Genomic DNA, 13,384 nt, shown 5'->3' on the forward strand with positions numbered 1-13,384 from the left:
ACATTATTATTAACCGATGCTCAAACTAGTTTTGAAGAACTGGCCGCACAAGTATGAATCATGTGAATGTCTAGAACAAAAGGTTGTTGTTCAGTCTTGTCACGGTTGGTAAACCGTGGTCTCGGGTTTGCACAATGTGGGTGGAGTTGTGTGTGTCGCTCGTCAGCACTGATTGTTTCATGTGGGCTTCTCCGTTGATTGTTCATCTGCACCAGCTGTTACTCATTACCCAATCCCTACTTATTGCCCTGTCTTTCGTCTTGTGTTTGTCAGAGCGTTGTTTGATGTTTCCCGCACGTCTGCCTGGTTTCTCGTTCCTGTTTCTCTGTGTTCATCTTCGAGGTTCGTCTGACCCTGGAACCCCGTCCACTCATCAACAACCAATTAAATCACACACCACCACTGATTCACAATCTCATGCCTCCTCAACACACCCCCACTTCCTGCACACCCAACCTCAACCACCTCCACAAACGTCATTCATCGCCTCAACCACCTGTTGTCTCACCTGGATTACCCGTGTATCTGACTCAAATACTCTTGTTTCACTACTTGCACTTGCTTCCTCCCCTTTGTTTATCGTTACAGAACGCTCTGACCATCATGGAAGCAGCAAGTTCCACTTCCCTCTCTGAATTCATCCACCGCAGTGTCAACCTGTATTTGACCGTGCCGTGGCCGGCAAGGAGGCGGCCCGCGAACTGGCGGAGCTCAAGCAGGGGAATCACTCCGTGGCGGATTACTCCATCAGATTTCGCACCTTGGCGGCCGCGTGCAAGTGGAACGAGGAGGCGCAGTGGGATATGTTCCTGCATGGGTTGGCCGACCTTGTTGACAAGGAGATCTACCTCCTCGAGTTGCCAACCAGCCTCAATGGACTCATCGACTTGGCGCTCCGCGTGGATGCTCACATCGATTGCCTGGGGGTGCACGCCTGTCCTACACGTCTCCCCAGCAACCTTGAGAGTGGCAGCTCGAGTAGAGAGAACACGGCCGGTCCCGTCTTCGATCACGAACCCATGCAGGTGGGTAGAGCTCGACTGACCCGGGAGGAGAGAGAGAGGCAGAGGTCCCGAGGACTTTGCCTGTATTGTGGCGGCTCTGGACATTTTCTACTCTCCTGCCAAGTAAAAGAGCCAGCCCGGTAGTAAATTTGAGGCTACTATCGGGTGGGATCTCCGCCGGGAAATCCTCAACATCATCCACTCTCCTTCAGTTGAAACTGAGCTGGGCCAACAATACGCACACCTGTCACGCCTTTCTGGAATCGGGAGCCGAAGGTACCTTCATGGACACCACTCTTGCACAACACCTGAGACTCCCGATCACTCCTCTCTCACATCAGATCAGTGTCAGCGCACTCAATGGCCAGGAACTGCCCTACATTACTCACACCACTGGACCCATAACCCTTCTCACCTCCGGCAACCACACCGAGACCCTTCCTCCTCATGGACTCCCCTCTGGCACCCATTGTCCTTGGTCACCCCTGGCTTGTCAAACACAACCCACGAGTGCCAGGACAATTGTCTCTCTCTGAATGTGAGCAAAACTAAAGAGATGATTGTGGACTTCAGGAAGAGACAGCAGCAGCCCTATACTCCTCTTATGATCAGCGGGACCCCTGTGGAGAGGGTGAGCAGCTTCAAGTACCTCGGTGTAAACATCTCCGAGGACCTGACTTGGACTACTCACATTCAAACACAGGTTAATAAAGCTCTCCCCTCTCTGCAGGACATCTACCTCAAATGCTGCAAAAGCAGAGCTGTTAAAATAATCAAGGACTCCATTCACCCCAGTAACCATCTTTTCACTTTGCTGCCATCTGGTAAGCGCTTCCGTAGCCTAATGTCAAAAACTGAGAGACTTAGGAGGAGTTTCTTCCCCCAGGCCATCAGGCTCCTAAACTCAAAACCAGCCTCTTAACATCTTCATGTCTCCACTTAATATTCACTTATAAGTAAGATATTCATCATTCACTACCTCACATTGACATACTGAAAGTGTCAACCTGTTTGCACCTTTGCCTCTTGTACATTCCTGTGTATCTTAATATTTAAGACTACAGTATAATGCACATATGCACATTGCCTCTTGTACATCCCTGTGTATCTTAATATTTAAGACTACAGTTTACTTTCATGCACATTATTTTCCACTATATATTTAATTCTGCAGTATACATCTTTTTATATATTTTATTTTATTCTTTTTTTTATTGTTTACTTTTATTTCATTCTTTCATAGCTATATTTATGTATATTTTCATCTGTGTTGTATTCTTTAATAATTGCACTGTCCATGGAGCGGACCTGACTCACATTTCACTGCTGGTTATATATGCTCTATATAATTATGTATGTGACCAATAAAAACTCTTAAATCTTGAATCGTGAATCTTGATTGGGGTTCCAACACCATCACCTCATGGAGTGAATGTTGTCATGAGTCTTGTCTGGTTTCTGCTTGTCCTGTTGTGTCTGTTTGTGTGTTACAGGAGGAGACAACGGTTTTGTCAAACATGCCCGCGGAGTACCTGGACCTGAAGGAAGTGTTCAGTAAGTCCTGCGCTGCTTCTCTCCCTCCGCATCGTCCCTATGACTGTGCCATAGAGTTAGTTCCTGGTAAGTCTCCGACTAAAGGCAAGCTTTACTCTCTTTCTGTTCCTGAGAGGGAGGCCATGGAGAAATATATTTCTGATTCTCTAGCATCGAGGTTCATCTGCCCTTCCTCTTCTCCAGCGGGGGCGGGATTCTTTTTTGTGGGGAAGAAGGATGGTTCTCTGCAACCTTGTATTGATTACCAAGAGCTGAACAACATCACGGTAAAGAATACGTATCCTTTGCCGTTGATGTCTTCAGCCTTCGAGAGGTTACAGGGAGCATCTGTCTTCACAAAATTGGATTTACGTAACGCTTATCATTTGGTCCACATCAGGAAGGGGGATGAGTGAAAAACTGCTTTCAACACTCCCAGAGGGCACTCTGAGTATTTGGTGATGCCGTTCGGGCTCTCCATTGCGCCTGTGGTTTTCCAAGCACTCGTTAATGACATGTTGAGAGACATGGTAGATCAGTTCAAATATGTTTACCTGGATGACATACTGATTTTTTTTCCTCGTCTCTCCAGGAGGACGTGCAACACGTCAGACGAGTGCTCCAGAGGTTACTAGAGAATGTGCTTTTTTCAAGGCGGAGAAATGCGTATTTCATGCACAGTCTGTTTTCTTCCTAGGTTACATCGTCTCGTCTGAGGGAATACGTATGGATCCTGATAAGGTTAAGGCTGTGATAGATTGGCCAAGTCCAAATTCCCGTAAGGCCCTACAGTGGTTTCTGGGGTTCGGCAATTTTTATCTGTGTTTTATTCACAATTTCAGCCAACTAGTCTCACCTCTGACTGCCTTGACCTCCCCCAGAACTACGTTCAGGTGGTCGAATACAGCCGAAACTGTATTTTCCAACCTATAGAGCCTCTTCGTTTTGCCTCCCATCTTAGTCGCCCCTGATCCCACATGTCAGTTCATGCCGGAGGTCGATGCATCAGAGGTGGGAGTAGGTGCAGTTCTTTCCCAACGCGCTGCCTCAGACAACAAGATGCATCCTTGCGCGTTTTTCCCATCGTTTATCTCCTGGCGAACGTAATTATGACATTGGTAACAGAGTTGTTGGCCGTCAAATTAGCATTGAAGGGGTGGCGTCATTGGTTGGAGGGGTCGGGGGTACCTTTCATGGTCTCGACAGATCATAAGAATTTAGAGTATATTAGAACTGCCGAAAGACTCAACTCCAGGCAGGCTCGGTGGGCACTGTTTTTCGGTCATTTTGATTTTTCTCTATCGTACCGCCCAGGTTCCAAAAACGTCAAACCCGATTCTTTGTCACGTATTTTTGATCCATCCAAACGCCCGGTGACTCCCGAGTATATTTTACCTGAGAATAGTCATCTCATCACTCATATGGGAGGTCGAATTGAAGGTCAAGACGGCCTTAGAAGGTGTAACGCCTCCGCCCGGGTGTCCACCGAACCGATTGTTTGTTCCGAAGGGGTTACGGTCCGACGTTATTCAATGGGATCACTGCTCCAATGTCGCTTGTCATCCAGGAATAAGCCGCACTAGATGCTTGGTAAAGCAACAATTCTGGTGGCCACTTATGGCTTGCGACATTCACGATTTTGTGTTGGCCTGCTCAGTTTGCGCCAGTGGTAAGACGTTTAATCGACCTCCGGATGGGTTTCTTCAACCGCTATCTGTCCCTTCCAGACCCTGGTCCCACATAGTTCTAGATTTTGTTACCGCCCTCCCGCCCTCTAATGGCATGACAGTCGTTTTGACCGTAGTAGACCGATTCTCGAAGGCAGCACATTTCATTCCCTGGTCCAAATTACCCTCAGCCAAGGAGACAGCAGTTACTGTAATTGATCATGTCTTTCGGTTACATGGCCTCCCGATAGACGTGGTTTCTGACAGGGGATCGCAATTTGTGTCCAAATTTTGGATTGTTGGGAGCGACGGTTAGTCTGCCTTCGGGTTACCATCCACAGAGCAATGGTCAGTCTGAGCGGGCCAAACAGGATTTGGAGAGAACGTTGCGATGTTTGCTCTCCAAGAATCCTTCTTCCTGGAGTCAGCAACTATCTATGGTTGAGTATGCTCATAATTCGCTACCAGTGTCATCCACGGGCCTCTCCCTGTTTGAATGTAGTATAGGTTACCAGCCACCTATTTTTCCTAGTCTGGAATCTGAAGTTGCGGTCCCCTCCGCTCACGCATTTGTCCGGAGGTGCCACTGCACGTGGACCAGAGCCCGCGAGACTCTGCTCCAAGTGAGGGCGCGCACCAAGGCCAAGGCCGATCGCCACCGGTCTAAGCCTCCCGTATACGTATACGAGGATTCCAGTACTTGGTGGACTGGGAAGGTTACGGTCCGGAGGAGAGGAGTTCGTTCTGACCCTGGAACCCCGTCCACTCTTCACCACCGGATTCAACGACTCACCACCACGGATTGCTCATCTCAGGCCTGTGTCACACTCTCCTGCTGCCTCACCTCACCGCCACTTCCTGGATCACCGTCATTCATCGCCTCAACCACCTGTTGTCTCACCTGGATTACCCGTGTATCTGACTCAAATAAATACTCTTGTTTCACTACTTGCACTTGCTTCCTCCCCTTTGTTTATCGTTACAAGTCTCACGCAAGGAAACTGCCAAAGTAAATGGCATCTTGAAAGTATACTGACAGAACAGGACAAACTTTGCATGTGATACTTTCATTTTTATTGAGACAAAAACACTATTTTTTTCTGTTAATATATTTTGATAAATGAATTTAAGTATTTGAGCAAATAAATATATATATATATAAAAATGTTTGAGTAGCAAGATTGTGTTCAGTTTTAACTCTTTCTTACATTTTGTATCTTTGGGTAAGCATAAGAAGCACTTCATCTGGTACTTATTGTATTTCATTCCGACAAAAGAAAACATTTCTGGAATCTGCATCTGAAGTGGCACTTAGATGTATTTACACAATTTAATGTATCTCAGAGATGACATGGATGCATTCAACCTGCAGTCACAAATGCATAAATAATGCTTTGTTTTAAACCTAAAACCTTGAAGACTGATATTTGAAATGATTTAAAACATGAAAAAAAAAAGTTGAAATGTGAAATTAAACCGCCAGTAGGTGGCAGCAAGTGACTGTTGATGACTGAGTCAACACAGAGGAAGTAATGGGGAAGTCGTGGCCTAGTGGTTAGACAGTTTGACTCCTAACCCTAAGGTTGTGGGTTCAAGTCTCGGGCCGGCAATACCACGACTGAGGTGCCCTTGAGCAAGGCACCGAACCCCCAACTATTCCCCGAGCGCTGCAGCATAAATACCGGGTGTGTGTGTGTTCACTGCTGTGTGTGTGCACTTGGATGGGTTAAATGCAGAGCACGAATTCTGAGTATGGGTAACCATACTTGGCTGTATGTCACGTCACACTATAGAGTCATTGAGATTCAACCAATTTATTAAAACGGCTGATTCATTCAGGAACAAAGCAATTTGTGTTAAAGGGGTCATATGATGCAATTTCAAGTTTTCCTTTCTCTTTTCAGTGCTACAAGCTGTTCGTGCATAGACAAGTTCCCTAAAGTTGCAAAGACTAAAGTCTCAAACCCAAAGAGATATTCTTTATAAAAGATAAGACTTGTCCACTCCCTCCTAAATCACCTCATTTAAACACGTCTACATTACTGTGTGGGAAGATTTGCATAATACCGCCCAAATGTTTATGCAAAGATAGAAGGTGTAACTTTGATTCTTGCTGTAGTATTGTTACTGTCATGGAGATGCTGTGTGTTTCGTTGTGAAAGCTAAACTACTTTGTTTGGCCTTCCAAAAGAGGACACAACTAGAAATCAGTGGTTAAGTTGTATTTACAACACTGTTCCAGAACAGTTCAACCCAAATATTCAGATGTGTACAGCGCATTTTACAGAGGACTGTTTCCTGAACTTGGGAGAGTAGCCTACAATGCCATCTGTTCTGACTCAGAGCCTGTAAGTATGTTTTCATATTTAAAGAACTTGCCACTGATGATTCAAATGTGAGTTTTAAGCAGTGTAGAGTAGTGCTTGTTACGAATGCAAACATGGTTTTATGTTTATGACAGTATATCAGTCAGTAAAGTCAGTAAAAAGACAGTATAAGTCATTATAATCAGTTATTATGTCCCCACTGGATGAAACAAATGCCTCTTTTTTTAATGGGCTTTATTGGTTTTGTCTCGTCGTGCCGGGAGACGGCATCACAGTATGGTAAGGGGCATAACATTTCTGTCACACACAAGGTATTTAGCCAATCACAACGCACTGGATAGCTGGCCAATCAGTGTACACCTCGCTTTTCAGAATGATGAGCTTTGTAAAAATTGACGAGTTTCAGAAGGCGGGGCATAGAGGAGTAACAATAATGTACAATATGTGGAAAAAAACTGCACTCTTTGTGTGATATAGATTAACTTTATTAAATTATATAAATATAAAAAAACATACAGTGGCATTTTTGCCATCTACAATTTAGAATGCCTTGAATTTGGAGTTTTAATAGTGTAATAAATCATGTGCGTGCACTCTCACACACTCTGTGTTGATACTCGTTAATATCAGATCGCACATTATTACAACAACACTTACCATATTATCGCAGAAGATAATCCCAGAATAATAACCCCAGCCTCGACTTGAGTCGAAAATACAATTATCCGTGGTTGTGTGTGGGGCACACTTGTTTGCACATGAGCAAAGGTCTATTAAACATACAAATGCTAGACCACTGTTTCGTCAAACCTGCTTTCTTGCAGTCTGTCTTCTTCTGACTTTATGGCCCTGTCCCAAATGGCACACTTCATGTGAACTTTCGTCCTTGAGGACTTACAATGACCGCTACGTGCGCATGTCTGTTAAGTCCATGAGATCAGAGGGTGTCCCATTTGTCATTTTAGCATTCAGAAGGGTGCTCGCGAATGCCACCTTTGCACCCGCTATGCGCCCTCGATGTGCACTTCTGCTGAGCCTGCAAGACTGTGAGCTACGCAGTCGACTTCTACCCGGCAGTCAAAGCGGCATTACATCACGAAAGTGCAGACTCTGAGGAAGACTGTGATGGTTTAGGGTGCCATTTAGGACAGGGCTTTTATTTTGTAGTAAGTTAGAATATGCTTCGGGGAAATGTATCGGAGTAAAAGTATACATTTTAAGTAGGAAATTTAGTGGAGTAAAAGAGAAAGTTGACAGAAATATAAAAACTGTAAAGTATAGATACTCCAAAAAATACTTAGTACTGTAACAAATTATTATTACTTCATTGCATTACACCACTTGTTACACACAGCAGAAAAAAACTGGGGAAAAAAATAAATAAATGTATAGCCTGAATGCACTGTAAGTCGCTTTGGATAAAAGCGTCTGCTAAAATGCATAAATAAAATGTTCATGCTACTCACCCAAGTCATGACACAGAGCAGCGATCTGGACACACAGGGAATCCTGTTTGGTAATGTTGAGTTCTGGCTGATTCGCACGCAGAGTCTCGACAAACCATTCTGCTAAATATGCCACCTATGAACACAAACAAGGAATATCCATTCATTTCAAGGAAAAAATGTCTATCCTTTACACTCTAGGCAAGGGTTTACCATATCAAACACTGAGGGTGCTACACTGGGGGGGCAGTCCTGTATTTCAGCTCTATTTTTAGTGTCCCGACTCCCACAAGAACAGCCTAATTAAAGTTGTAAAACTAAATTACCATCCAATCACAATTTGTTATGGATTATCTTTCAGTAAGTGAAGCCGGGATAGGCGGAATCATGCTGAATGGCCAGTTGCTACTCAAAACTAGCCCAAAACTAGCCCGATTGTCCAATACACACACAGTTGAGATGGATGAGCGCAGTTTCCTGCATTAGACTACATTTAATCCATTAGGCCTTCGCAATCGTTAAGATTGTGATGTTATTTATTTATTTATTTTAATAGTAAAACTATCCTAAAATTGCTTCACAATAAATTAAAAAAAACTAAGAAAGAAGTACATTTCATGCTTACAAGTAACATTCAGTGATTTTTTGGGGGGAAACCAAAATGAGATCAAATCATTTCAGGTCATGTATTGGTTTATTTAAAACCTTTAGATGTCAGATAAAATCAAACATGTGCGATCAAGAATTACCCGATTGAGTGTGCGAAACGAGAGTGAGTAGCACCAGGGTAAATAAGATATTTTGTTCCCAGTTGTTTGAGGTGACGGAGTCTCTGAAACTGAGGAGTGTCAATGATCTTCACCAGCAGGGGGTGCAGCTCCATGTGTCCATGAACTGGGTCATTGAAAACCTACAGGATACAAAAGGGAAAATATTAATGAATTAATTAACTGTCCCATTCTGCAGTCAAAAAGACACAGATGTACTGCTATGACAATGCTTGAGAAGTGCCTCTTGAGTGCAATTAGGGCAGAGACATAATCCCAGATGAACTATTCAATCAATATCTAAAAAGAAAGAAGAGGTGTCATGTCAGCTGTACCCTGTAGTGTTCTGATTGTTGATTGTTTAAAAAAATAATAATGATAAAATAAAAATAAAAATACAATGATTGTTCAGGGGATTCACATCAATATATATATATATATATATATATATATATATATAAATAATTTTTTTTCATCATTAACTCACCCTCATGCCATCACAAATAAAAAAATAAAAAAAATTCTGTGTATTATAATTATTATACTTTTTTTTTTTTTTTTTTTTTTTTCTGACTGTAGAAAAAAGTCCCCTACATTGTAGATGTCCTCGTGGTGAGAAAATAAACAGCACATTATATTTTTGGAGTAAAGTACTCCTTGACCTGCTTGTTCTGTAATTTTAGAAATAAAGATTCTTTACTGGCATCCATAAAAGTCTTTTAACATCAATGCAATCTTTCCAATGGACATAAGGTTCTTTTTATTATTAAAAATGTTCTTCACACTGAGAAGAAAGTGCTTCTTTTAAGAACTGTTCTCTGAAAGGTTCTTTTGAGAACCAAAACATTGTCTTTCTATGGCATCGCTGTTCTGAAACCTTTGTTTTTAGGAGTGTAGTGTATTTTATAGCTATTCTGCATAAACAGTGTTTCTCCTGGCTGGGAAGCATGTGATTGAAAAGAAAGATCATAATTTATAGTGTCAGCACATGTTTACTGGAGGCTGTAAAATTGCTTTGGAATTTGGTATTGTAAAATGTGCTATGTTAATAAATTAAATTGACTGTAGCTCTTTATCACATGCAAACATTTAGGTGATAAAGTTCTGTAGCCAAATCGGACAACAAATAACAAAATATGTGATGAATCTGAATTTTAGCAGATAATAGCCTATACTGCTTGCCTGTTTCATGGCGTAAATGGATATTTAGCATTTTTTTACAACATACAACAACTGCAGAGGAATCTCAGCCTAACCAAATGAAAGATAGATGAATATACCGATGCTTGACAACTCCAGATCTACTACATTTATGTCAGGAAAAGGACCATTTACATCCAAATATATTTTAATGCACACAGAACAAAACCTAGAAATAGATTTCAGAATATAAACGCCTTAATCTGCCATTTCCAGTAAGATTTAACATTACTAAATATGTTTGCAAATTGTGTGCCTGCTTTTGTGCATTTAACTTGAATCCCCTGTCCAACAAACATCTGTCTTAAAGCAGTGGATCATTAATTTGCTGATTTGAAGTCTACTCTGTGATCCAGTTGGCAAACATGATTATAGTGCATTATATGTGACATGTTTATTGCTAGCGAAGCAAAAACAGACAACACAGCCTTTATAAGTAAATTACGTGCAATGTATCTGGTTGCCATGCAGCCTCATGCACTTGCTGCTGCTCTATGTAATCATAGTAAAAATGGTACACGGAGTGTGAATTTGTATGTTTACTACAGAAATGCTAAAATGTATTTTAAAGCTTGACTGACCAAATGGACTGGCTTGAGTAGAGAGGCGGACTTGTAACCCAAAGGTCAGGGGTTTGAGTCTCGTTACTGGCAGGGATTGTAGTTGTGGGGAGTGAACGAACAGCACTCTCTTCCTCCTTCAGTACCACGACTGAGACCCTTCAGCAAGACACAGAACCCCCAGCTGCTCCCCAGGCACCGCAGCACATGGCTGCCCACTGCTCTGTGTGTGTGTGTGTGTGTGTGTGTGTGTGTGTGTGTGTGTGTGTGTGTGTGTGTGTGTGTGTGTGTGTGTGTGTGTGTGTGTGTGTGTGTGTGTGTGTGTGTGTGTGTTCACTACTCACTGCTGTGTGTGTACACTTGGATGGGATAAATGCAGAGCCTGAGTATGGAACACTTTCCTTTCCTTTCCTTACCCAGAACCTTTTTTCCTGCTTCTGTTTTAATGCTTCACTTGCCTTGAAAATGTCCTTCGAAATGCGTAAGGAGTATTTCTGCAAATCCTCAGCGATTTTCATCGGTCTTTCCTCTGCAGAGAAAATATTTTCGTTGACATCTTTAAATTTTATACCTGCTAGAGATATATTGACTTGTTTCAACTTTAACAAAACTCAGTATAAATAAAATAACAGTAAGAAAATACTCACATGAAAATTATTAATATGACATTGGATTTGGTAACCGCTAATAATTTGATTAAAAAATAAATAAATACACCATTCTCACCTTCTTTTGTGCCTTCAGATGCAGACATCTTCTCTTCTTCTCAAGTATCTGATGATGTTCTTGTGTGTTGGAGATGATGATGATGGTAATGAGGATCTGTAGAACTGTATATGATTTTATGGATTGAGAGGCTCTGCCCACTGCAGCATGTTATCAGGGCTTTAAATGATGAGGGTGTGTCAGAATGACTGGTGAGTTTGATCCTCTGCACTGTGTTCTCTTGTGAGTGTCCTGACGGAGCACAGCTCTTACAGGAAATGAACAGCTGTTACTGCAGTAGGTACAGGTATGAAAGCAGTTGGCCAAGAGGTTGTCAAGCTGCACCTCACTTTCTTTCTTGTTATGGTTGTTGACAACAATGAATCTGTTAGTCTGTTAAAGGCTGATGAAAATGAAATATAAACACAGAAATCATATAAAAACCATCAGCAGTAAGAAGTGGAGAGATAATGTCAGTAACAGTCTGAAGCAGTAAAGCTCAGTGTTTTTGAAATGAACATGAGTATGCAGTGATTTCAGCTTTATTGTAATAAAAGTATTTTTTAAGGACACTTTAATTCGTTTGTTATTACATTTTTAGGTTGTTAAACTTGTTTAATTCATATTAATAATTGTAATAAATTAAGGTGTTTATTTTGAAAGACTAAACTGTACTCAAAAAAATATCTACAATCGATATTATAATACAATAATCTTTAAGTGGAACAGGAGCCCAACCTATTTATCTGGATTAATGAAATAAGCACTTTGTTTATCCTAAATGTTAGTCAAAACTGTAAAACGAAACCTTTCTGAATAAACGTTCCTTGAGGAAATCAATAAAATGTGAATACCAATAAAAGAAAGACAGTAAAGACTTTGGACTTATTCTCAGGTCAATCATATAAGTATTTTTTATGAGTTAATTGGGTTGTAATGCTCATTAAAGCACTCCTTCCTCGATCAGTTTCTCATTATCAGATCATTTACTGATACTGCAATACTAACAGTGCTGTCCAGAGCAGTTCTGGGAAATTCATATGTTGCTTTATTGAAAGAAACAACTTGCCTACAAAATGAGTACATGTCATAAATGCACTTCATATTTATGTAATGCATTTAATGATTACTCATTGAATATGTTTCTGAGCTGTTAATAGTAATTTAGTCTTGTCTTTATCTTTATACGCCTTATTAATAAGTCTAATGTGAGGCAATAACCTGCCTTCAGATAAATACATCAGGAATTAATAATTAAAATACCATCCACCTGGAAATCACACAGTTCAGAGGATAACAAAACAGCAACACCCCAATAAAATATTCATTAAAAATCAATCACTAAACCTTTATATCACAGAGTTCTTGTTCTTGACAACAACGACGTCATAGTTATAATACATGCTCTGTAAATTTATGTTACATAAAGGTACAACAGGAACAATGTCATCAGTGCAATAACATCAACAATAAAGCAATAAATCAATAATTCTCATTTTCCATTGCTGCAGTACATGACTTGAAGCAGAGGACTCTCTGTATTGACAACTTACACGCTGAAGTTAAACTTATTTGAGAAATATAAGCCATTTAGTGTTTTTTCCTTAGTTTTATAGTTTTGTGTTGCTAGCCTAATTTAAATCTTTAAGTGTCAACTTAATTGAGAAAGCAATATACACACAAGTTACCTGTATGAGTTTGTACTTTGCTTGCAGTTTGTTTCTTCAAGTTTTGTAAGTCAACTCAACTTAGTTTGCACTGCACAAGACATGGTTTCTTTTGCCCATAAATAATAGATAAACATTCATTGGTTTTGTGTGGTAATATAAGTCATCCGGTGAAGCAGGTTAAATGAATAAAGCAGCTCGGAACGGACGAGAAAATCAGACAGTGATTAGCTCAGATCTGATTAATTTGATCTAAACATTTATTAGTTTTTGATCATGTGCTACTGAAGAGAGCTCAACTCCATAAAGCTGGGGTCACAATATTATAGTATTCCTGGTCGTAATTGTTTGTGGTTTGAATAGTTTTATCGTTCAGCTCAGAATATTGTTAAGCTGCTAGTCATCATTTCAGGAGTGACTCCTCATTCTGTACACAGAACAATCAGTCTACTCCAGGATATAATGTTGGGAGGGACTGTACAGACTGATTCAGTAAACATTAACGAAGG

At 41.0% G+C, this 13,384-nt stretch overlaps 1 protein-coding gene across 1 annotated transcript in view; it reads right to left on the reverse strand.

The window, feature by feature from the left end:
• LOC109064277 (deoxynucleoside triphosphate triphosphohydrolase SAMHD1-like) overlaps positions 1 to 11,383 on the reverse strand; it is an 85,083-nt gene extending 73,700 nt beyond the window's left edge. The window contains exons 1-4 of the mRNA XM_042716017.1: positions 11,230 to 11,383; positions 10,962 to 11,032; positions 8,725 to 8,886; positions 7,998 to 8,112 (exon numbers count right to left, since the gene is read on the reverse strand). Coding sequence (XP_042571951.1) covers positions 7,998 to 8,112; positions 8,725 to 8,886; positions 10,962 to 11,032; positions 11,230 to 11,257 — 376 coding nt within the window. The 5' untranslated portion in view covers positions 11,258 to 11,383. The remainder of the gene's footprint in view (positions 1 to 7,997; positions 8,113 to 8,724; positions 8,887 to 10,961; positions 11,033 to 11,229) is intronic.
• Positions 11,384 to 13,384: the final 2,001 nt, after the last annotated feature.

This window comes from Cyprinus carpio, chromosome B1 (assembly GCF_018340385.1).
Source record: "Cyprinus carpio isolate SPL01 chromosome B1, ASM1834038v1, whole genome shotgun sequence".
NCBI lineage: Eukaryota > Metazoa > Chordata > Actinopteri > Cypriniformes > Cyprinidae > Cyprinus > Cyprinus carpio.